At 37.7% G+C, this 27,284-nt stretch overlaps 1 protein-coding gene across 14 annotated transcripts in view; it reads right to left on the minus strand.

Moving 5' to 3' along the window:
- The window catches only part of DOCK7 (dedicator of cytokinesis 7), a 695,569-nt gene that overhangs the window by 152,455 nt on the left and 515,830 nt on the right, over window positions 1-27,284 (minus strand). For all 14 annotated transcript variants that reach the window (XM_053693655.1, XM_053693653.1, XM_053693652.1 and 11 more), the window contains 2 exons: window positions 14,692-14,788; window positions 12,021-12,155 (listed from right to left, as the gene is read on the minus strand). In XM_053693655.1, the coding sequence (XP_053549630.1) occupies window positions 12,021-12,155; window positions 14,692-14,788 (232 nt within the window). The remainder of the gene's footprint in view (window positions 1-12,020; window positions 12,156-14,691; window positions 14,789-27,284) is intronic.

A 27,284-nucleotide genomic window follows, 5' to 3' on the forward strand; every position in this document is an offset into this window, starting at 1 on the left:
AAAATTCTAGGAATTCTAAAAGAATGCCAAGATAATTTATGAGAAGAATACCATGAAATATAGGTTTTACAAACCTGATAATAAATCTTCTTTGAAAGAGACTTACGAGCCTGTAGCATAGTATTAATCACTGAGTCAGAGAAACCTCTATGACTAAGCACTAAGCGATTAATTTCCATACCTTCAAATTTAGCGATTTGAGATCCTGATGGAAAAACGGCCCTTGCGACAGAAGGTCTGGTCTTACAGGAAGTGGCCAAGGTTGGCAACTTGAAATCCGGACAAGATCCGCAAACCAAAATCTGTGAGGCCATGCCGGTGCTATCAGAAACACATGCAATTGTTCCATTATGATCTTGGAGATCACCCTTGGAAGAAGAACTAGAGGCGGAAAGATATAAGCAGGTTGGTATGGCCAAGGAACTGCTAACGCATCTACCATCACCGCCAGAGGATCCCTGGACCTGGAAAGATACCTGGGAAGTTTCTTGTTTAGATGGGACGCCATGTGATCTATTTCTGGAAGACCCCACATCTGTACTATCTAACAAAATACATCTGGATGGAGAGACCACTCCCCTGGGTGTAAAGTCTGACGGCTGAGATAATCCGCTTCCCAATTGTCTACACCCGGGATATGTATTGCAGAAATTAGACAGAAGTTGAATTCTGCCCAAGAAAGTATTCAAGATACTTCTTCCATCGCTAAAGGACTGCGAGTCCCACCTTGATGATTGACATATGCCACAGTTCTGATATTGTCTGTCTGAAAATGAATGAATTAGTCTCTCTTTAGTATAAGCCAAGCCTGAAGAGCCCTGAAAATAGCACTGAGTTCTAAAATATTGATTGGTAACCTTGCCTCTTGAGGATTCCAAACCCCTTGTGCTGTCAGAGACCCCCAGAAAGCTCCCCAACCTGTGAGACTTGCATCTGTTGAAATCACAGTCCAGGAAGGACGGACAAAGGAGGCCCCTTGAACAATAGGGTGATGGTTTAACCACCAAGTCAGAGAGAGTTGAGTGTTGGGATTTAAGAATATCAATTGTGATATCCGAGTATAATCCCTGCACCATTGATTCAGCATGCAAAGCTGCTGGGGTCTCATATGAAAACGAGCAAAGAGATAGCGTACAATGCTGCAGTCATGAGACCTAAAACTTACATGCACATAGCCACTGAAGGTAATGATCGAGACTGAAGGTTTCGACAGACAGAAACCAATTTAATTTGTCTCTTGTCTGTTAAAGACAGAGTCATGGACACTGAATCTATCCGGAAACCTAAAAAGGTGACTCTTGTCTGAGGAAATCAAGAAACTCTTTGGTAAATTGATCCTCCAACCATGACTTTGAAGAAACAACACAAGTTGATTTGTGTGAGATTCTGCTAAATGAAAAGATTGAGCCAGTACCAAGATATCGTCCAAATAAGGAAATACCGCAATACCCTGCTCTCTGATTACAGAAAGAAGGGCTCCTAGAACATTGAAAAAGATTCTTGGAGCTGTCGCTAGGACAAATGGAAGAGCGACAAATTGGTAATGCTTGTCTAGAAAAGAGAATCTCAGAAACCGATAGTGGTCTGGATGAATCGGAATGTGAAGATATGCATCCTTTAAGTCTATTGTGGACTTATAATGACCTTGCTGAACAAAAGGCGGAATAGTCCTTATAGTCACCCTCAGAATTGGTCTGAATAAATTTTCCTTCTTCGGGACAATGAATAGATTTGAATAAAAACACAAACCCTGTTCCGGAAGTGGAACTGGCACAATTACCCCTGAAAGCTCCAGATCTGAAACACACTTCAGAAAGACCTGAGATTTCACAGGATTTGTTGGAATGTGAGAGAGAGAAAAAAAAACTTCTCTCAGGTGGTCTTATTCTGAAACCTATTCGATACCCTTGAGAGACAATATTCTGAATCCAATGATTCTGAATGGAAAATGCCCAAACGTCTTGAAATAATTTCAATCTGCCACCCACCAGTAGAACTGGATTGAGGGCTGCACCTTTATGCAGTTTTGGGGGCTGGCTTTTTTTTTTTTTTTTAAAGGCTTGGATTTATTACAACTCAAAGATGGCTTCCAATTGGAGCCAGAGTCTTTAGGGGAAGGAGTGGTTTTCTGTTCTCTAGTCTGACGAAAGGAACAAAACCGATTAGAAGCTCTAGCTTTATCCATAGATTTTTTTTATCCTGGGGCAAAAAAACTCCCTCCCCCCAGTAATAGTGGAAATAATAGAATCCAACTGAGAACCAAACAAATTATTACCTTGGAATGATAGAGATAGTAACCCAGATTTAGATACCATGTCAGCATTCCATGACTTGAGCCATAAAGCTATTCAAGCTAAAATAGCCAAAGACATATTTTTAACATCAATCTTAAAGGGACAGTCTAGGCCAAAATAAACTTTCATGATTCAGATAGAGCATGTAATTTTAAACAATTTTCCAATTTACTTTTATCACCAATTTTGCTTTGTTCTCTTGGTATTCTTAGTTGAAAGCTTAACCTAGGAGGTTCATATGCTAATTTCTTAGACCTTGAATCCCACGTCTTTCAGATTGCATTTTAACAGTTTTTCACCACTAGAGGGTGTTAGTTCACGTATTTCATATAGATAACACTGTGCTCGTGCACAAGAAGTTATCTGGGAGCAGGCACTGATTGGCTAGACTGCAAGTCTGTCAAAAGAACTGAAAAAAGGGGCAGTTTGCAGAGGCTTAAATACAAGATAATCACAGAGGTTAAAAGTATATTATTATAACTGTGTTAGTTATGCAAAACTGGGAAATGGGTAATAAAGGGATTATCTATCTTTTAAAACAATACAAATTCTGGTATAGACTGTCCCTTTAATGATATCAAAAATAGCATCACAGAGAAAATGATTAGCATATTGAACCAAACAAACAATGCTAGACAAATCAGAATCTTTTTCCCGTTGTGCTAAGCTATCCAACCAAAAAGTTGATGCAGCCGAAACATCACCCATAGAAATGGCAGGCCTGAGAATATAGCCAGAATGTAAATTAGCTTTCCTAAGATTAGATTCAATGTTCCTATCTAAAGGATCCTTAAAGGAAGTACTATCTTCCATAGGAATAGTAGTACGGTTGGCAAGAGTAGAAACAGCCCCATTAACCTTAGGGACTTTTCCCCAAAACTCTAAATTAGCCACTGGCAAAGGGTACAACCTTTTAAACCTAGAAGAAGGAACAAAAGAAGTACCAGGCTTAGACCATTCCTTAGCAATCACATCAGAAATAGCATCAGGAACAAGAAAAACCTCAGGAGTAATCACAGGAGGTTTTTAAAAAGAATTTAAATGTTTACTGGATTTGTTATCAAGAGGACCAGACTCCTCAATATCCAAAGTAATTGATACTTCTTTCAAGAAAGAACGAATATACTCAATCTTAAAAAGATAAGTTAATTTATCAATGTCAATATCTGAAGCAGGATCTTCTGAGTCAGAGAGATCCTCATCAGAAGTGGCTATATCAGTATGTTGTCGGTCATTACAAAATTCATCAGCATCATGAAGTTTTAAAAGCCCTTTTACGTTTATTAGAAGGCAGAATAGCAGACATAGCCTTCTGTATTGCATCAGCAATATAGTTTTTCATATCAACAGGGATATCATGTACATTAGATGTTGAAGGAATAAAAGATACTATACTAGTACTAATAGAAACATTTTCTGCATGCAAAAGCTTATCATGACAACTGTTACATACTATAGCCGGAGATATAATCTCAGCTAGCTTACAGCAGATGCACTTAGCTTTGGCAGAACTGTGTTCAGGCAGCAGGGTTCCTACAGCAGCTTCTGAGACATGTCAAGGTATATGTGAAGATTAATATATATATTATTATATATTTGGCTATCAGCATCAAATGATTAATTCATTTATAAGACATTAAATGCTTTGACTGACCAAAATTCAATCATCCCCCACTGTTTTTGATTACACAGGATGAATCATAAAGTTCACTTCAAAGAAGGATAGATTGTCAGATAGATGACCCCATACAGTGAATAGACGTAAATGTCTAAAACTTTTTGCATTTAAAGCCTAATGAGATGCTCAATTTCAAGGAAATGGAAATTAGCATGATGGAGCCTCAAAAGTACATGCCCATATATGGGTTTCCTGCCCAAGGCGTAGCGATCCGTCTGTGAGTATGTTTTAAAATTCAAACATATACAAGGAATTGTAGCTTTCAACAACTACCTGTTAAATGATCCCCTGTGAGCTGTGTACACATCTTACACAACCATATGTCCATGATGTATTTGAATCCATAAATTCTAGACAATAAAAGTGGCCAGGCAGAGACAAATAACATTCATATTTGCTGAGATTGATAAATATTGCAAATAGATATATGAATGTTTTACATTTCTAACAATTATTTCTTTCATTTCAGGCATCTAAGAAGTACACATATAATTGATATTTTAAATGATATCCTGTATATTTTATCCTCTCAAAGAGAGATATACAGAAATAAAATATTAATCTGTATGGAATAATAATCCAATGTAGATATAATTGTGTGAGAACCACATATATCTATGTATGTGATGTTGAGCGGATGGCTGAATAAGGAAATTGAATCCAGGATGAGGATATTATGATTTTAAGTTATTTCATAAAAGATATGGTTTTAAATGCATTTTATGTATTATAAGTGGAATAAATTCACGTGTGATTTTAAAATAATCAGAATAAATAATGTGACATAATACAGTACATTTGAACATGTAACTTATTAATATAAAGAAATTATAACATTTTAAATGACACATTTTAAAGAAATGTTTTTAAATGTTAGAAATGATTAAATGAAACTGTTTGTTTGTCATGTTGCCCCCTGGTGTTGTGATGCGAGAATTACAGCCAAAAGATAATTGGTTGTTAACAAAGATACATTTCCCTAGCAACCATACATTTCCAAAATGAACCAATAAGAAGGGAAAAGGTTTCCGAAGGGCCTCCCATTTTTCTCACCTATGATAAGACAATATAAGCTGGAATGCAAGATAAAAAAAGGAGGCTGCTGACTATTGCTGAAGGACTAGTAACTAAAATTTTGGCTGCATTTTGAAAAACAGTTACTATAAGCAAATCAGGCTACCTTTTTCTGATCCATTGCAAATACACTTAATTTCATATGAGGTGAAACAAATTTGGGAGCTGAATTATCGATTTGGTCATTTTTGGTGATGTATGGTTGTTTTAATTTTTAATATTTTAAACAAAGGTAATTGGTAAGACCATAGTCAAATTGTAGTTAATAGATTTAAAGGGGCACTCAGTATTTTAAACTGTGTCATAGTCCTGGATAGTTTTAAGCTTGCCTTTTGTATGCTAAATATTTAAAACAAACATCCATTGTTGCTGTAGGTAGCAGATTTAAAGGAATAAATTGTATTTTAAAACTAGTATTTCATAGCCTGTGTATTGTTAAACAAATCCTTGATGCTAAGTAATTTAACCTGGCAAATATATATATATATATATATATATATATATATATATATATATATATATCTTAGAATTGGTTTTAATTATAAGTAACTAAGAATTTATTTCAGCTTAAATAAATGGGCATTTAAAGTGACTGTTTACATTAAGAATATAAGCACTTTTAGTTTCCTAATTAGAATTGTATTAGAATCAATTGTAGCTATATAGCTGATTGTACTATTTGAATGTTAGTAGCTTATATCTTAGTCTCATTGTAATATTTTAAATGCAACTCTGATTTGGGAAGCTATTGTGAATAAGGCAAATGTTATGAGCTTTGCATAGCATATTTTAATAGTTTTAAACATGTATAGTATTGATTCATATTCTTGTTCCTACAAATATATTTTAATGTGTCTATAAATATTAACTAATAAAAAGAATTTAGGAATTTTATATTAATTTTATGGTTTTTGGTATATGCATTTTATTGGGGTTTAGAATAAAGAATAATTATTAAATATATTGTGTTATAACCCGGCCATATACTGACAGACAGGATCAGATTGTGACATCTTGTAAAATGTAAAAGAAAAAAAATAACATTTAATAACAAAATATCTTATTTCCCCTCAGGAATGGGGAAAAAATGCAAATGCTAAAATAGGCAAAAAAGCAAATAGCATAGCCCTCTGAGCATAAAGAAGGCAAGGAGCATATAGGAAGTTGGGTAAAATAAAACAAAAAGTATTTGGTGCCAAGCATGACGCACAATGCAAAAGGAAGTATACATTTTTTTTGGCACCAACAAACACCTGGAAATGATACAACTCGCGTCATAACCTACGCAACTTCGCGCCAAACAACCTGGCATCAACTAAGACGCAGAAAATTACGAACTTGCGTCATCATAGATGCACATTTGCGCCAAAAATTCTCACGCCAAGAATGACGCAATAAATAACAGCATTTTGCGCCCTCGCGAGCCTAAATTTGCCCGCAAATTTTAAAGAAACAAGTCAAATTGGAAAAAAGACTAAACCCCAGGTAAAAGTGCCAACCATAGCTGAGAGTGTCTTAAATAATGATTCATACTTACCAAAAGACACCCATCCACATATAGCAGATAGCCAAACCAGTACTGAAAACTATCAGCAGAGGTAATGGTATATAAGAGTATATCATCGATCTGAAAAGTAGGTAGGAGATGAATTCCTATGACCGATAACAGAGAACCCTTGAAAAGATTTCCCACGAGAGAAACCATAAAAATCAATAGGCGATACTCTCTTCACATTCCTCTGACAAACACTGTACTCTGAGAGGAACTGGGTTTCAGAATGCTTAGAAGCGCTTATCATAGAAGAAAAACAAAAAAATCAAGCACAAACTTACTTCACCGCCTCCATAGGAGGCCAAGTTTGTAAAACTGAATTGTGGGTGTGGTGAGGGGTGTATTTATAGGAATTTTGAGGTTTGGGAAACTTTGCCCCTCCTGGTAGGATTGTATATCTCATAAGTCACTAGCTCATGGACTCTTGCCAATTACATAAAATAAAAAATATTGGAATGCTTCTATCTCATTCTGGGAACAGATGGAGGATAGAGGGATAATCCATCAAATAATGTGGTTGATTAATTCTTTCAGATTTTTTTTATTGAAAAAACAGGAATGCCCTTTCTTTTCTTTAAAAGTGAACACAATCTTTCTGATTCAACAGAGCCGAGATTGTTAACTCACATGAGATTCATTCCATTTTATCGGAACAGTGACCTGAACTACAGATAATGGATGACGATCACTGAAATTCAAAATGGATTCCATGTGTGTGTGTTTTCAATTGGACAGATCGGTGTTTCTGGCAAGTGTTAAATCTAAATGCCGTTTCTATATATGTGTGTGATAAGTGTACTGGGCATGTAGGATCAACGATTTAAAAAAAAAAATAAAAAAAAAAATGTTTTAACTCATTTATAAAACCTTGTTTTCTATTTTGACAATATTTTCCTTTAAAATCAAGACCACTACCTACAGGAAATTAATTTCTATAAAAAGAAAGTGGCCGCAATGTCTTTCTGTTTTCTGTGAAAACCTGAGCAAAAGATCTTGGTCGCCAATAAACAAGACAGAATAGCAAAAATGCCTGCATCCCAGTCACAAATATGTGATTAGTGATATAGTTCCATTTAAAGGGACATTCTGGTCAAATTCTAAATGCACATAGATGAAGTACATCTGTGAATACAAACATATTTGCAATATACACGTACTGGCAAAAATGCTTCTGGTAAAGTTATCACTGCTCTAGTGTTAAAGGGACATAAAACCCAAAACATTTCTTTTAGAAATCAGACAGGACATACAATTGTAAACAACTTTCCAATTTACTTCTATTATCAAATGTTCTTGTTATTCTTTGTTGAAAAGCAGGAAGGTAAGCTCAGGTGTGTGCGCGTGCCTGCAGTACTATATGGCAGCAGTTTTGCAACAATGTTATACATTAGTAAGAGCACTAGATGGCAGCAGTTTTATAATAATGTTATACATTAGCAAGAATACTAGATGGCAGCAGTTTTATAACAATGTTATACATTAGCAAGAGCACTAGATGGCAGCAGTTTTATAACAATGTTATACATTAGCAAGAACACTAGAGGGCAGCAGTTTTATAACAATGTTATACATTAGCAAGAGCACTAGATGGCAGCAGTTTTATAACAATGTTATACATTAGCAAGAGCACTAGATGGCAGCATTTTATAATGTTATACGTTAGCAAGAGCACTATATGGCAGCAGCTTTGCAACAATGTTATACATTAGCAAGAGCACTAGATGGCAGCCGTTTTATAATAATGTTATACATTAGCAAGAACACTAGATGGCAGCAGTTTTATAACAATGTTATACATCAGCAAAAGTACTAGATGGCAGCAGTTTTATAACAATGTTCTACATTAGCAAGAGCACTAGATGGCAGCAGTTTTATAATATTGTTATACATTAGCAAGAGCACTATATGGCAGCAGTTTTATAACAATGTTATACATTAGCAAGGGCACTAGATGGCAGCAGTTTTATAACAATGTTATACATTAGAAAGAGCACTAGATGGCAGCAGTTTTGTTATAATCTTATACATTAGCAAGAGTACTAGAAGGCAGCAGTTTTATAACAATGTTACACATTAGCAAGAGCACTAGATGGCAGCAGTTTTATAACAATGTTATACATTAGCAAGAGCACTAGATGGCAGCAGTTTTATAACAATGTTATACATCAGCAAGAGCACTAGATGGCAGCAGTTTTATATTAATGTTATACATTAGCAAGAGCACTAGATTGCAGCAGTTTTATGATGTTATACATTAGCAAGAGCACTAGATGGCAGCAGTTTTATAATGATGTTATACATTAGCAAGAACACTAGATGGCAGCAGTTTTATAATAATGTTATACATTATCAAGAGCACTAGATGGCAGCAGATTTATAATAATGTTATACATTAGCAAAAGCACTAGATGGCAGCAGTTTTGCAACAATGTTATACATTAGCAAGAGCACTAGAAGGCAGCAGTTTTATAACAATGTTATACATTAGCAAGAGCACTAGATGGCAGCGGTTATATAACAATGTTATACATTAGCAAGAGCACTAGATGGCAGCAGTTTTATAATAATGTTATACATTAGCAAGAGAACTAGATGGCAGCAATTTTATAACAATGTTATACATTATCAAGACCACTAGATGGCAGCAGTTTTATAATAATGTTATACATTACCAAGAGCACTAGATGGCAGCACTATTTCCTGTCATGTATAGCTACGGAAATATGCATGCTACCTAACTAGGTATCTCTTCAACAAAGAATAACATGAGAATGAAGAAAATGTAATAATAGAAGTAAATTGGAAACAATTGTACAAGCGCCTTATGCTCTCTGAGCAAGTGCTGAGTTTAAAATGCTTACTTAAATACACATTTGAAACAGCTATAGCTTTTATTAGAAGCATTTTTGCTGATACATGTACATTACAAACATGCTTCTATTTAAAACCGAAATACATCCATGTGGATTCCAATTTTGGCTGGAATGTCCCTTTAAGAAGATAAAATTACTGTAACTTAGAATTACAAAAATGTGAGTGTGAAATAAAAACAAACATTTTAAGAGCACGACTGCGCCATTTCTAGATTTCACAGTTGTGAGTTCTGTATTCTCACGTTTCCTGCAGATCTTGTTAGCTGAACATGATATAAAGTCTATTAAAGGGATACTGAACCCAATTTTTTTCATTCATGATTCAGATAGAGCATGGCATTTTAAGCAACTTTCTAATTTACTCCTATTATAAAATTTTCATCGTTCTCTTGCTATCTTTATTTGAAATGCAAGAATGTAAGTTTAGATGCCGGACCATTTTTGGTGAACAACCTGGGTTGTTCTTGCTGATTGGTGGATAAATTCATCCATCAATAAAAAAGTGCTGTCCAGAGTACTGAACCAAAAAAAAAAAAAAAGCTTAGAAGCCTTTTTCAAATAAAGATAGCAAGAGAACAAATAAAAATTGATAAAATGAGTAAATTAGAAAGTTGCTTAAAAATGCATGCTCTATCTGAATCACGAAAGAAAAAATTTGGGTTCAGTGTCCCTTTAAATACATATGTAAATGTCTGTCCCACCCACTACCAAGGGACTATAAACATAGTACTGAATATAGGTTTAATGAATCTAGACCATATATTGATATATAAATCTAAAATAGCATTTGTGACCGTTTAAGTGAATCGCACAAATGCAACATAACAAATACGTTACAAATCGCCCTGGAACACTTGCAAACATATCAAAAAGGCCAGTTTTGCACTTTATCTACACACTTTGTGTGTTGAGTTCGATGTGTCCATTTTGTTGCTGAAATATAGTGCAAAACCCCTGGTTAGGGGGGTTTAATCCCTGAAACAGATGCTGCACATGCATCATATGGGTGATATTTCCCAATATCGCTTAGATCTGATCCAAACTTGTCCCAATATGGAAATTGTTTTATCACTTAGATAGTGATCACTGAAAAACACGGATCAACAGGATGTGAAAGACTAGAATCAACCACAGTATTTTAGACTCTAGCAACATCAGATATAGGATAGTTTTTTTGTATAAAATAAATACACATTAAAAAGGAGAAAAAATTAAGACTTACAGTGCAAAGCAAGACACACAACAAGACACAACATCCATCCATCCAATCTAGTGTTTCTCAACTCCAGTCCTCAGGAACCTTAACAGGCCAGATATTCATTATATCTTAACTAGAGCACAGGTGAAATAATCAGCGGATCAGTAACCATGGTTACTAACCTGCTCTCACCCTTCAGATGATCATTTCACCTGTGTTCTAGTTAAGATATAATGAATATCTGGCCTGTTAAGGGTTCTGAGGACTGGAGTTGAGAAACACTGATCTAATTCATCCATCTATCTATCCATCCATCTAATGCCTCCAGTTAATCCATCCAGCTAATCATTCCATCCAGCTAATCCATCTAATCCATCCTTCCACCCACCTAATCCATCCACCCACCTAATCCCTCCTTCCACCCACCCACCTAATCCATCCACCTAATCCATCTAATCCATCCATCCACCTAATCCATCCACCTAATCCATCCATCTATACATCCACCAAATCCATCCATCCACCTAATCCATCCATCTAATCCATCCAACCATCTAATCCATCCAACCATCTAATCCATCCATCCACCTAATTCATCCATCCACCTAATCCATCCATCTAATCCAGAAAATCCACCTAATCCATCCATCCATGCACCTAATTCATCCATTCATCCATCTAATCCATCTATCCACCTAATCCATCCATCTAATCCATCAATCCAACCATCCATCCACCTAATCCCTCTATCCATCTAATCCATCCATCTATCTATCCATCCATCCTTAGATAAACAGATATATGAGGGTGTTATCCTTTTGTTCTACAGCGATTTACATGTGAATAAAAACTGAAGAATTATTTAAGGAGGCAATCTAATGTAATTGTACAAGGACTGCGTGTTCCTCCCTGTCTCAGACACCTACAGTATTCCGGGCAAGATTACAAATAAATTTAAAAAAACAACAACACTTGCTTGTAAAACTGATCTGTGACCAATAGTCCTGCAGTGATACTGAATATACAATATTTTTACATTTCTTTTAACTTGAGCTCATGATATCATTACTGGCTGAGGAGGAGATATAAAATTACATAATAGTCTTATGATGATGGAAATATAGACTTTATCAACATTATCGTTATGATGTACATAGTATACCATGTAATATAAAGTGGTTATCTCTAAACAGAATTATGTTCTTCAGAGTTACAATGTATTTAAAAATGAAAATATGTCAGGAACTACTGTTATTGTTTGCAAGTTCTTGGGGAATTATAGTGGCAGCCAAGAAAAACCCATAAAAGAGAAAATGAGGTGTATATACAACTACATTTAGTATACACCTACCTTCGACACAAGGGCTCTTTGTGTGGCAAAACAATGCTGCAGATATAGGGCACTCTGATTGCAGGCCATGCTGTGTAACAATGTCTTCAGCACCCCTCCTAAAATACTCTCTTTTGATTCCGTCAAAGAGACAGTCTACAAGAATAAGACATGTTACTATGTTGCATACTATTTATATTTATAAATATTGAACACATTTGGAGTGATTGATTCAATCTGAATTTCCAAAACCAGTTAAATAAATAAATATATATATTTATTTATTTATAAGAAAAAAGTAAAATAATGAAATGGACATAAAAAACATTAAAATTGCAAGGCTATTAAATGAACACACTAGTGGAGTGTGGAAATGTTCTGAATACATTAACACATTACATCACTTATTTGGAGGAGCCAATAAAGACTTGGTACTGGAATAGACAATGATAACCATGGTCATTTTGCTAATAAAACTTGAATTGTTTTGTAGCTTCTTATCACCTCAATTGAGTCCATTAGGGACAGATATGTAGCAGGGTAATGATTGTGAAATCTGATGTGAGCATGACGAATTCTTGCAATTGCAATTGCAAAACCCATACTTTTCAGAGTTATATTACAGGAAAAAGGAGCCACAATAAATAATGAAAAATATTACAAGGTTGTTGTTTTTTACTGCACATAATTAAACATTTTATATTAAAATCTCAAAGAGTTTCATGACACTTTAAAGAGACGTTAAACTTAAAATAAAATTCTTCATAGAATGTTAAATTTAATGTACAAAAATACTTTGTAATATACTTTCACTATTTAATTTCCACACTTTGTAATTTACCCCTGTAGAACACAGGGTCTATAACATTCTACTCAGTGACTCTCTGATAAATCCAGATGACCACAAACATATTCGAGTCATATAAATAGGTGTGTCCATCTTAGCAAGACAAATTGTACTAACAAAATGACATTTTAAATAATATTTAAAACATTTATTTTGCAGATCTTTTGTTATGCAGTGCTTAAAGGGACAGTTTACCCTAAAACGTTCTAGCAGAAAATGTAGGCAAATTTTATTTTTGAATCTATCACAATTTTTTTCTGAGTAAACCAATTCCCAAAAGAAAAAAAACAAAAAAAACAATATATCCTATACTTACTATTGCCTTTAGCATCTCTGCCTGTGCGCATTCGCAACAGTCCAATGACGTCACTGCTAGTGAAAGAGCGGTTACCGGGCTTAGTAAAGAGCAGCATACAGCACATCACCCGCTGTCTGATATTCGTACAGAAGTACGGAGACACAATGATTACTAAAGCCACCATAACGCCTGTCTGCCTTGCAAGGACTACATTGGTGTTGTGTGCATGTCCATATGATTTAAATACACCTTTGGATTGTCCGTGGTGTGGGGTGGGGCATCCATGCATCACCTGGAGAAAGTTCACAAACCGGGAACTTGGCGGTAAATATTTATATTCTTTTCTATTGTTTAATTATCTTTGCATTTATTTATTTGTTTAAATCTGTGCTGCTTCATATAATGCGTACGCCGTCCCTTTAGCTGCCAATAAAGTCAGTCTTTGTATTTATTTGTTTAAATCTGTGCTGCTTCATATAATGAGTACACCGTCCCTTTAGCTGCCAATAGTCAGCCTATGCATTTATCTGTTTAAATCTGTGCTGCTTCATATGATGAGTACACCGTCCCTTTAGCTGCCAATAAAGTCAGCCTATGCATAAATCTGTGCTGCTTCATATGAGTATGCCGTCCCTTTAGCTGCCAATAAAGTCAGTCTTTGTATTTATCTGCTTCATATAATGAGTACGCCGCCCCTTTAGCTGCCAATATAGTCAGCCTATGCATAAATCTGTGCTGCTTCATATAATGAGTACGCCGTCCCTTTAGCTGCCAATATAGTCAGCCTATGCATAAATCTGTGCTGCTTCATATAATGAGTACGCCGTCCCTTTAGCTGCCAATATAGTCAGCCTATGCATAAATCTGTGCTGCTTCATATAATGAGTACGCCGTCCCTTTAGCTGCCAATATAGTCAGCCTATGCGTTTATCTGTTTAAATCTGTGCTGCTTCATATGATGAGTACGCCGTCCCTTTAGCTGCCAATAAAGTCAGCCTATGCATATACAAAATAAAATTAATTTCTGTAATATTTGCATGTTTAGATTTCAGCTTATTATGAAAAAGGCTTTGCCATATCAGTTAAAGGGACACTAAACCCAACTTTTTTCTTTCATGATTCGGATAGAGCAGCAATTTTAAGCAAATTTCTAATTTACTCCTATTATTAAATTGCCTTCGTTCTCTTGGTATCTTTATTTGAAACAATAAGAATGTAAGCTTAGGAGCCGGCTCATTTTTGGTTCTGCTACATTTAGCCACCAATCAGCAAACGCTACCCAGGTGCTGAATCAAAAATAGGCCAGCTCCAAAGCTTACATTCCTGCTTTCAAATGAAGATACAAACAGAACGAAGACAATTTGATAATTGTAGTAAATTAGAAAGTTGCTTAAAATGGCTGCTGAATCATGAAAGTAAAAAATTGGGTTTAGTGTCCCTTTAAACATTTACTATACAAAATAAAGTAATGATTTGTGAACACTGACGAGACATTTGCAAGCAGAGTTTTTATGAATGATGCAAGAACCTGTACAAGTTTATCTCACCTGAACAATAATTTCCAGTGTATCCAAAATGATCAAGTTTGCTTCTGTTGCAAGGTTTCCATCTATAAGGGCTTCGTGGTCTAACTCTGCCCTTGATCTAGAATGAAATAAGAAAAAAGAAGTGTAAAACAATAATGTTTAACAACCGTCATTGAACAAATAAGTAAGGTTAGGAGCTAACAACACACAGAGAGAACACGGACCACAACAAACAATAAGACACAACATGGATCAATAGACAATACAACATCAATATTAAGAAACATTACGTCTCTTTTCCTTGTTGCATCTAATAAGAGGACATTTGAAAAATTACAGCTTTTTGATTAAAAAAAATAAATAAAAAAACCTCCTGAAGTGAAAAAAAAGCTAATGAGCAATTTATTCCAGAGACCATATGTGCACAAACATACACTCCCTGTTAGTTTTAATTATTAAAATAAACTACTTTAACCTTTTTTCATGCACAACCAAACCATATTTTAGCATTTTTAAATAACACCTTTTTATTTGCATGACATTTTGTTTTACAATGACAAAAAAGGTTATAAAGCAGAAAAAGTAAAGAACCCTCTCTATAAGAAGACACCCGGGACGTATTTTTTTGACCTAACAAGGCACTTGCCTAGGGCAGCAGATTGGGAGGGGGCAGTACATTTGTTGTCGCTATATTTGTAAGACGCTTACAGTTATTATAGAAGTATACAGGTATATAATGGGAGATTTTGCCCAAAGAGCTTACATTCTAAGGGGTATAATAAGAGACTGACCATGGAGCTTACTGTTTAGAGGTAGCGCTAAACCTTTCCTTTATTCAGGTAGCTATTGACTTTAGTCATTTGTTGAAAGAGCAGCAATACACTACTGGTTTCCAACTGAAAACATGGGTGAGCCAATGACAAGTGGCATATATATATATATATATATATATATATATATGCAGCCACCAATCAGCAGCTAGAGCCTAGCTTCTTTGCTGCTCCTGAGCTTTCCTACATAAACTTTTCAGCAAAGTATAACGAGAGAAGGAAGCAAATTAAATAATAGAAGTAAATCTGAAAGTTGTTTAAAATGTTATGGTATCGTGGATGTCTAATTATGACTTTACTGTCCCTTTAACGTTCAATCACATCATTCCATTGAAAATGCTAAAGATCACATAATCTGACAGACATAAAATTATACTTTTGCATCAGCACGGCCACTCTCAAAGGGAAATCAGCAAACAAACTGGATACTTAAGATGTGGTATTCAAACTGTTATAAAGAAATCTGAAGAATCAGGAGAGGTCAAAGACAAATAAGGGACTGGAAGGTCAAGAAAACATTCAAAATCTGATGAGAAGATTGTCAGCGTTTCACCTTTAAGAGACTGGAAGACGTCCAGCAAAGACCTGGCTCAGTATCTGGCAGCTTCATCAGGATATATATATTGATAGACTTCAAGAAAGTTCTTCTCTGTGAAAAGCACAATTGGGCTAAAAGATGGTAGTAAAGATGATACTAAGCTGTTGTTCATTCCTGAGAGCGCTTCTTCTATATAGCGCAGCTTTGCAGGATACCACAAGAAGGGCCTATACCTTTTCTAATATTATTTCCAACCACCTGTACCAGAAGGATGAGTAAACACAGCAGCGAATATAAAATTGTACAAAGTCGGGGGCGTGTCCGGGCGGCAGCCATGAAAGGCTGCAATACTTGGAGCTCTGCACAACATCTGCATAATCCGCCGATTATCAAAGGCTATGTGACCCATCTGTTTTGTTTGTCTATAGTTATGGACTTATAACACATTGATCTACAGACTGATACTACTTTTGCCAGATTAGCCTATATTGAAGCCCAAGTCTGGACCGTCAGAGGGAAGGCGGCGGCCACATTACATTCTCTTTGACACCCCCCCCCCCGGTTCTCCGGGTAAAGCAGTTCTGGAAACTGCAGTGATTGGAACTGTGGGGATAGAGATCGGAGCCTGCTCTACAGCCTCTTTTACGGGCAGAGCAGTGACGGCAGGTGGAGAGAAGGAGAAAAGAGAAAAACCCCAGCAATAGCCACGCACCGGCCTACCTAAAATGGAGCCAGCCGTTAAGCTGAAACTACAGGAAGTGGAGGCGCTACTTACAGCTCACTTTGAACAACTCACTAGGGTTCTCAAAGAGGAATGGAACGCTTTAAGGGTTGAGTGCGGCTCGGCTGCCAGGAGGACACTGTCATCAGCAGTGCCTTCAGCTGCCTGTGACCCGCCTCCTAAGCGAGGTTCCGTGACAAAAAGGCCCTTGAATCGGGCCACCACAGCTGATGACTCTGATCAGCGTATAGAGGACTCAACTCTTCCCGGGGGCAGCCCGCACATCTTTCTCGAGGAGACTGAAATGGAGTGCAATGCAGTTGCGCGGAGCACAGTGGATGGCATTCTTGGAGTGGTCGGAGGGGTGAAACCTCTTCAGTTGGTCACAGAGAGCCGACTAGATAGGGTACTAGATGATTCGGCTGCAAAAGTCCTGGATAGCTACCATATCATCATCCAAGCAGCAGCTGAGGACTTACAGATACAGCCTTATGCCGATAATTCATCACACATGGCCTCTTGCATCTCTGCGACAAAAACTGTGAGAATTAGGGTGAGACGCTCACAGGTAGCTCCAGCTCAGTCCCTGGACTTTTATTTCTGGAAAGAACTGTCTTGCTACCCTTATGTTCATTCCGTGAAAACATTGGGGCTAAGGAGCTGGCAACTTACTCTCTTGGGGTACAATATTATATTTAATGTCACTGAACGGCACGGAGTGGGCTGAAAAAGAGACATAAGAATCAGGTCTTTCTCGCTATAATGCACATAAGGACACCTTATTAACCACTGCAGTAGCCACGAAGTCCTGGTTTGTTATACTGAGCCTGCAAATGACAAGGAGGGGGGGTATTATCCAGATCTAATTTGAGCGGCAAAGGCTTAGACATAAGACTGCCATATTTATAAGGACTTGTAGTCTGAATGTGTACTAATGGCTGCAAACTGTCCTGTATCTTAGTCGTTTTTCCCTTTGGGTATGATGTATATACTTTGCATGTGTCTTATGTGAATCAGAGATAGGCTCTTACAAGTATACATGTCATTCTTGCTCACTGGTTCAGTTTGATTGATATCATTTCCCCCCTCCACTAATGATGTATTCATAATCTGTAGCCTCCACAATGTTTAATGTCTAGGTTTGATTGGAGCTAGTTCCATAAGATGACCAATAAGTGAAACACTGTATAGGCCTTCTATTAAATACTCGCATTGTTTTTCTAACGGCTATTACTTCACACTCAGAGCATAATTTCTGCTTGTAGATGCAGCAACCTATAGTCTCGCCTCACAACGCTACCTTGCAAGAGCTACAGTGACATTAAAGACCTAACCCCATAGAATGTTATCTCTAGAATATCAGATTTGAACTGTACTTTAAATGATATTTATATTAGAAGTAGGGTATATCCTTTCACTATGTATTTCTTTATCTTCCTAATGCAGGCTGGGGTATTTACATATTATGTTCTGTTGGTATGCTATCCGCGGCCGGGGTAGCATGCCCCTAGCCTTATCCAGAGAGTCCATTAAAATTACTAGCTACAGGAAATCACACATTATTAAGTGCTTATATCATGTGGGGTTAGATAAGCTGGAGTTCTGTAAATTAATAATTAGCTGATATGTAATAATTCTAGCACCCACGTATTTTATTTTACAGAGGGTTTATCCAGCACATGTGAATAGAGCTCCTAGTCTGATTGTATAAGAGGGGTATATAGTTATTTGTTATAATAGTACCCTACAAGTTTGGTAGTATAGCCTCAACCCCAATGATATAGGGTGACTGAGGATTGACCATGAGATTTATAGCTCTATGTATAATTGTTATGGGGGTTGCAGATGCGAATTATAACTGATTGTGTTTGTTCTACCTATATTTTTGTGTAGAGTATCATCATTAAATACTCACTGTTATTAAGAGAGCTAGGCAGCTAGTTATGGTTATGATTATATGTTACACTGAGCTCCCTATGATTCTATCTTCCTAGAACTTAACTACATTATTCTAGAAATCTAGCAGCCATATATCTGGATAGTTCAATTAGCATAACTGTCTGTAGAGATTTCATCTTATATCTTGTATTGTATAGTTTTGCATCTTACTGAACTACTATAATATAGCACCTATAACAACTTGTCAGGTTATCAGGCTCCGATATCATAGCTTTCTCTGAAAGATTAAAATTCATCCCCATTTTATTTTCTATATTACTTAGTTTTTAAATATTTGTTCAACCATAGTGAAAATTGTTTATTCCATCCCTTGTAAAAAGAAAAAATAAGATTCACTAATTGGGATCCAAGAGTGGTCTCTAAAAGTTTTTAATAGCCCTCTTTAGCTAAACAGCTTGTCCTAAGACTCTGAGAGGTCCAAGAGAGGCCTTATTGATCATTTAGAGGGTGATTAGTTGACTGGGCATAATTTTCACATTATGTGTATACTAATGTCATGTACTTTCTATTTCCGTGTCTAAATATGTTTATGGTTTGACTGTTTTGTAACTATTTATTTGTTTACTTTGCGCTGACATTCCAGCTTTGTATGCCTTATTATGAATCTTAATAAAAAAAAAATAAAAAAAAAATAAGGAAGACACATGCAGGCCCATTTATCAAGCTCCGTATGGAGCTTGAAGGGCCGTGTTTCTGGCGAGTCTTCAGACTCGCCAGAAACACAAGTTATGAAGCAGCGGTCTAAAGACCGCTGCTTCATAACCCTGTCCGCCTGCTCTGAGCAGGCGGACAGGAACCGCCGGAAATCAACCCGATCGAATACGATCGGGTTGATTGACAGCTCCCTGCTGGCGGCCGATTGGCCGCGAGTCAGCAGGGGGCGGCGTTGCACCAGCAGCTCTTGTGAGCTGCTGGTGCAATGTTAAATGTGGAGAGCGTATTGCTCTCCGCATTTAGCGAGGTCTTGCGGACCTGATCCGCAGTGTCGGATCAGGTCCGCAAGCCCTTTGATAAATGGGCCCCATGGAGACCATTCGCTATTTACATATTGTGAAATATATGCCGTAACTATTGTTTATATTTGACTTATTTTGAGAATTTTTGAATACATTTCATTGGCAAGTGTGTGAATTATAAACATTCCTACAGATATAGCTTATGTATAATTTTACATTCCTGTATATTCCCATGTTTATATGGCTTCGTGATAATATGCATGTAACCTTATTGTTTTTTTTTCTTTGTCTTCAATAAAAAAATATATTTAAAAAAAAAAAATTGTACAAAGTCATTTTGTCAAAGGACCAACACAGAGGAGACCTTCAGAAAATGTGTTCTTGGCCGGCTTCCCATAACTGATAAACGATAAACCCTCCTCAAAAAAACACCAACTGATAAAGCTTAGAAAATCTATAAAAGTGAGGGATATTTGGCTATAGTTACTGTTGAAGCATCAGTCTTACATAGATAAAGAAACTAATCTAGAAGTATAAATCTGGTTTTCTATTTGTGACAGAATATTTAGTACCAAACTAACACATAAAAAAATAAAAAATCCTTGCGTAGAACTAAAAAAGCAGCACCAGCAAAAGACCTTTCTATCAAAAACTGTTTGCAAAGATTGACTAAAGAAAACAGTTTACAAAAAAGACCACATGGTCACTCTCCAGTTTTTCAGTAGGTTTATTATGAAGCCAAAGAACTAAAAAATAAAATCACCTAAATAAAAAACACAAATTATGCTTACCTGATAATTTCATTTCCATCTGTGGGAGGAGACTCCACTGCTTCATTCATTACTTGTTGGAATTAAGAACCTGGCCACCAGGGGGAGGCAAAGACATCCCAGCTAAAGGCTTAAATACCTCCCCTACTTCCCTCATTCCCCAGTCATTCTGCCAAGGGAACAAGGAACAGTAGGAGAAATATCAGGGTATAAATGGTGCCAGAAGAATAATATTAAATTTAGGTCCGCCCCCAGGAGAAACAGGCGGGAGCAGTGGACTCTCCTCCCACAGATGGAAATGAAATTATCAGGTAAGCATAATTTAAGTTTTCCATCTTAATGGGAGGAGAGTCCACTGCTTCATTCATTACTTGTGGGAACAAATACCCAAACTCTAGAGTACACTGAATAAAGAAAACGGGAGGGTAAAAGGAGGCAGACCCTATACTGAGGGCAGCACAGCCTGCAGAACCTTTCCTAAAAGCTGCTTCTGCCGAAGCAAAAACATAAAATTTGTAAAATTTTGCAACAAAATGTAAAGAGGACCAAGTAGCCACCTTACAAATCTGCTCCATAGAAGCCTCGTTCTTAAAAGGCCCAAGAAGAGGTCACAGCTCTAGTTGAATGAGCCGTAATCCTCAGAGGAGGCTTATGTCCTGCTGTCTCATGCGAAATGGAGGACACCCCCACGCTTCCCGGAAAGAGAACAAACAGAGAAAGACGTTTGTCTAAATTCTTACGAGGCCTGAAGATAGGACTTCAAGGCACAAACCACATCCAGAATTACATTGAAAGGAAACATAATCTCTTTATTGATGTTGCGAATTGACACAACCTTAGGAAGAAAACCTAACTTGGTTCGAAGAACAACCTTATCAGCTTGGAAAGCCAAATAAGGAGGGACACATTGCAAGGCAGTAATCACAGATACTCTGCGCGCAGAAGCAATAGCCTGTAGAAAAGGAACCTTCCAAGACAATAATTTAATGTCTACTTCATGCATAGGCTCCAACGGAGCCTGTGCAAAACCTAAAGAACAAGATTTAAACTCAAAGGAGGAGCAATAGATCTAAACACAGGTCTGATCCTAGCAGAGCCTTAACAAGTGACTGCACATCAGGAAGCTCAGCGAACCTCGTGTGCAGTAACACAGACAGGGCCGAAATCTGTCCCTTTAGGGGACTTGTAGGAAAGCCCTTCTCCAGTTCATCCTGGAGAACAGAATAGGTCCTCCACACCTTATGATATATGCGACAAGCAGCCAGCTACAAGCTATAACACTCTCAGAAAACCCTCTCTTGGCTAGGACTAAGCGTTCAATCTCCACACAGTCAGCCTCAGAGATCTAGATATAGAGAAACAAAGAGACCGTGGTCAGCAGATCCCTGCGACAAGGTAACTTCCACAGAGGAGATAACGATATCCCCACTAGTCCGCAGACCATATCCCTCGCGGCCAAGACGGAGCAATCGGTATCACTGACAACTGCTTGATTTGAGCCACTACACTAGGAAGTAATGGTAACGGTTGTAAAAGATAAATTGGATTGAACCTCCAAGGCACCGCTAATGCATTTGTTAACTCCGCCTGAGGATCCCTGTACCTCGACCCATATCTGGGTAACTTTGTAATGAGACATCATAAGATCTTCCACTTGCAAATCTCCGCAAACACTCGGGAAGGAGAGACCAATCCCCCGGATTAAAGTATTGTCTGCTGAGGAAATCTGCTTCCCAATTATCCACACTCGAAATGTGGATCGCTGACAGCAAACAAATGTGGGTCTCTACCCATTCCAGAATCCGAGATATTTCCCTCATAGATAGGGAGCTTCTCGTTCCCCCCTGATGGTTGATGTAATCCACCGACGATATATGGTCTGATTGGAATCTGATAAACTGGGACGAACCCAGCAGAGGCCAAGCCTTCAGAGCATTGTATATTGCCCGAAGATCCAAAATGCAATCGGGAAGGAGCTTTTCCTCCTGAGTCCATAGGCCCTGTGCCTTCCTGGCACCCCAAACAGCTCCCCATCCTAACAGACTTGCAACCGTAGTCACAATCACCCAGAACGAAAATTGTCCCTTAGACTCGTTCATATTCTCTTGCGGTAGAAGGGCACCCTTGCCCCCTGTGACCGTGGAGATAAATTGAGTCCAGGCCTGGACCAAACAAAATCATTCCCTTAAAGTCTAGACTTAGAAGTCATATCCGCAGACCGTGACTTCAGCCAGAGCCTGACGGGCCTGAACAGAAAAGTTGAAGCCTTAGCATTTAGGCGATTAATCTGCCCCATAGCATCACAGATAAAAGAATTAGCAACCCTCAAGGCCGTAAATCTTTCCTGAGTAACGTCGAGCTGACCTCTCCACCCCGATCAAATCCTATAAGGAGTCACACCAGAAGGTAGTGTCTCCAGCTACCGCGACAACGGCCGCCTCCGGTTGAAACAAATATCCCGTATGTTGAAACAACTTTCTTAACAGAGTTTCCATCCTTTATCCATGGGCTCTTAAAACAAAAAGCTATCCTCAAACGGGATAGTAATACATTTAGCAAGGGTGAAGATAGCGCCATCCCCTTTTAGGGACGGAATCTCACAACTCAATTGAGAGTCCAGGACCGGGAATGATTTGTTAAAGGGAGAAGAGAGGAACAATCCAGTCCCATTTATTCTTAATAATGTTCGCCATCTAAGAGGAGCAGGGAAGGATAAGGTGCCGCCCTGTTATCAAACTCTATCCAATTTAGAAATCAAAAGGTTCCTCAGGCAATTTGGCCTCTGGAACCACTGAACTCACCAAAAAACTTCCTTTAGAAGAAAGCGCAAATTCCTAAAACTAAAGTCTGGTTCCTCCGCAGCCAGAGGTTTAGAGGCAGCAGACTCCGACCCAGAATGTTCATACCTTGAAGTCTCAGAAAGACCTTCATCCTCTGATGAAACTATCAGTTAAATCCAAAAAATTATCTGATGTACTCTGGGAAGGAGTGCAATATGTAACCTTTCGCTTGCGCTTAGCAGGGCGAGGTAAAGCATTAAAGGCCGCAGACACCGCCGACTGAGCTGCGCAGTAACGTCTGGTGAAAAAATGGCCTCCTCCAGATGGAGGATCAGCAATGCTACGGGAAACTGCATGTGTAGAGAGATAAGCATGTAGGGTACGCACCTCACTGGACGACAGCTCCTCAGATGTAGACGGCTCAGTGGTTAATATTATCCCATTATCAAGGCATATGGAACATAATTGAGGGGGCGTACTAAGGCCTCCTCACAATATAAACAGGAATTACTCTTTAGGAATAGAGGGAGTGCCCTCTAAGTAACAGAGTCCTCCATCGCTAGTGCAATAACCGGAGAACTATAGAAATAAAACAATATTTTATTCAAAAAACATGTACCTTTAAATACCAATGGCTGGGGCACTCCCCACCTCCCATGACCCAGACAGTACAGAGAGTTAGGACTCCTCTCTGATAGACACCCGGTCAGGAAGAGGGAAAGAATCATATGGTGCACAATGCAGGACCGTCCCTGCTATGAGAAAAAGTGCGCCAAGCTTATAAGCCGCATGGCTCTCAAAGTGAAAGTGAAACCTGTATATTCCATTTCAGCCTATGAGCCCATAACATCCTACACATAAAAGCAGCATAAAATCAAATAATCATATAAGATTATCCCCCTGTTAAATAATCCCCCTCAGGAGATATTAACCCTAAATTCTATACAGATAAAAGGAGTCACACTGTGACCCTGTCTTCTAGCGTTATCATGTATAAAAAATTAAACGATCTTACCAGAATCTACGCCATGGAACAGGAAAACGGCCTTTCAAGTGTGAGAGGTTAGTAGTGTCACTCCTGACATGGACTTGAGAGCAGAAAGCAGGCAGCGAAACTCGTCAACGCTGATTGATTAAGGAGCTGTTAATATGAGTCGGGATGGTTTCGCAGAAGAACTCCCCCTGCATCTCCGGACTCTAACTTTCACCCATGCTCTCACTGAGAGGCTGACAGAACTACTTAAAACTCCAATCCCATTGCGAAGAGTACTACCCTCCATAAGAGACTACTCTGAATCTTCTGTCATTTCTCTGCCAACCTCCTGTGATGACAGGCAAAGAATGACTGGGGGATGAGGGAAGTGGGGGAGGTATTCAAGCCTTTGTCTGGGGTGTCTTTGCCTCCTCCTGGTGGCCATGGAAAAGGTTGTTTAAGTTTGTCTTGCTGGAGTAAAAATAGAGGACATAAACAGTCTACATGGTATCCTTATTAGCTTCTATATAACACTTAAAGGGGCATAACATTGTGTGTATAACACCAAGATTATTTAAAATCTTTTAAAATTATTTAAAAGCACATTGCTATAAACCTAAATGTTGTTAAAAAAATAATGTGGACCTGTAAAGAGATGCTAAAAAAAAAACTTCCCAGATTTCACAAGAGGATTCAAAAGGAAAAAAAAAAAAAAAAAAAAAAAAAAAAAGATTCAAACCTACAAGAGGAATATCATTTGTAATCACGCTAGGCCCATTCTTCAACAGAAAACATATAAGAGAAAGGTGCTGAAACAATATTTTCTTGGGTAACATTTCTGGAATCTTGTCATGAAAAATAATAAAATAATTATGCTGAAAACCTTAAAGGGACTTAATTACTTTTATTACTTAATTTGCTGCATTCTTCAGATATAGAAATAGCAATGCACATGGGTAAGCCAATCACATGACGCATCTGTGTTCAGATACCAATCAGCAGGTACTGAGCCTATTTAGATATGCTTTTTTAACAAAGGATATCATGAGAATTAGTAAATCTGGAATTCCTAACTGATGTACTATTCCATGTACCTGGACCATTCAGCAACAAAGATGCTACCATTAAATGGACAGGAAACCCCAAAACTTTATTTAAAAATTTGGATAGAACATACAATTTTAAACAACTTTCCAATCTTCTTCCATTATCAAATTTGCTTTGTTCTCGTTATCCTTTGCTGAAGGGACAGCATTGCACTACAACTTGCATGTTATTTTTCAACAAGGGATACTAAGAGAACAAAGCACATTTTAAAATAGAAGTGAATTTAAGTGTCTTAAAATTACATGCTCTATCTGAATCATGCACGTTTACTTTTAACTTTCCTATCTCTTTAACTTATATGGAATGAGATAGGATATTGACCCTTGAGAAACAGCTCCTGGAAATACTGGAATCACTCAAGGAAGTTCTATTGCCAGTTGTGTATTCAATCGTATCACAGACTTATTGGCCAGAGAGGAAGAACTGCAATGACTTTTGCTTTCTCTGTTCTGATCCTTCAAAGTAGCTCTTTTATCAATGATTTAGAGCGGAAAAACAAAGATCCCACGTCTGAGAGAGTCTGTCCCAATAGACAGAGGAAAGGGAAACTTGATAATTTTTTCTTAGATACTCAAATATCTACTTCTGGATACACCTTGTGGAACACGTTTCTTATGATGACCACCAATAATAGGCTGACTTGTTTGAGGACTGTTTATTCTTCAGAGGGCTGAAACTGGACACCCTTACTTTATATGGAATTAAAAATAAGACAATGTTCACAAAATAGTATTATTGAAGATCACGTTAGATGTATGTCTGTATTATGAGTTCATATAGGTTACAAGGCTGATTGTACGGTGGGTCCTAATTAGAAGACCGACTAAAATTTTTTTTTTACAAATACAGCCTATAAAACAACCAAAGATTTATTTTTAATTTTACTTCTAGAAGCAGGATATTGCCACACTCTTATACAACACACACACACACTCTTATACAACACACACACACACACACTCTTATACAACACACACACTCTTATACAGCACACACACTCTTATACAGCACACACACACACTCTTATACAACACACACACACACTCTTATACAACACACACTCTTATACAACACACACACACACTCTTATACAACACACACTCTTATACAACACACACACACACTCTTATACAGCACACACACTCTTATACAGCACACACACTCTTATACAACACACACACACACTCTTATACAGCACACACACACTTATACAGCACACACACACTTATACAGCACACACACACTTATACAGCACACACACACTTATACAGCACACACACTTATACAGCACACACTCTCTTATACAACACACACACACACACACTCTTATACAACACACACACACACTTTCTCTTATACAACACACACACACACACACTCTTATACAACACACACACACACTCTTATACAACACACACATACACACTTATACCACTTATACAACACAAACACTCATACAACACACACACTGTCATACAACACACACACTCTTATACAACACACACACACACACTTATACAACACATACTCTTACAGGGAGTGCAGAATTATTAGGCAAATGAGTATTTTGACCACATCATCCTCTTTATGCATGTTGTCTTACTCCAAGCTGTATAGGCTCGAAAGCCTACTACCAATTAAGCATATTAGGTGATGTGCATCTCTGTAATGAGAAGGGGTGTGGTCTAATGACATCAACACCCTATATCAGGTGTGCATAATTATTAGGCAACTTCCTTTCCTTTGGCAAAATGGGTCAAAAGAAGGACTTGACAGGCTCAGAAAAGTCAAAAATAGTGAGATATCTTGCAGAGGGATGCAGCACTCTTAAAATTGCAAAGCTTCCGAAGCGTGATCATCGAACAATCAAGCGTTTCATTCAAAATAGTCAACAGGGTCGCAAGAAGCGTGTGGAAAAACCAAGGCGCAAAATAACTGCCCATGAACTGAGAAAAGTCAAGCGTGCAGCTGCCAAGATGC

Source organism: Bombina bombina, chromosome 10 (genome assembly GCF_027579735.1).
Source record: "Bombina bombina isolate aBomBom1 chromosome 10, aBomBom1.pri, whole genome shotgun sequence".
Taxonomy (NCBI): domain Eukaryota; kingdom Metazoa; phylum Chordata; class Amphibia; order Anura; family Bombinatoridae; genus Bombina; species Bombina bombina.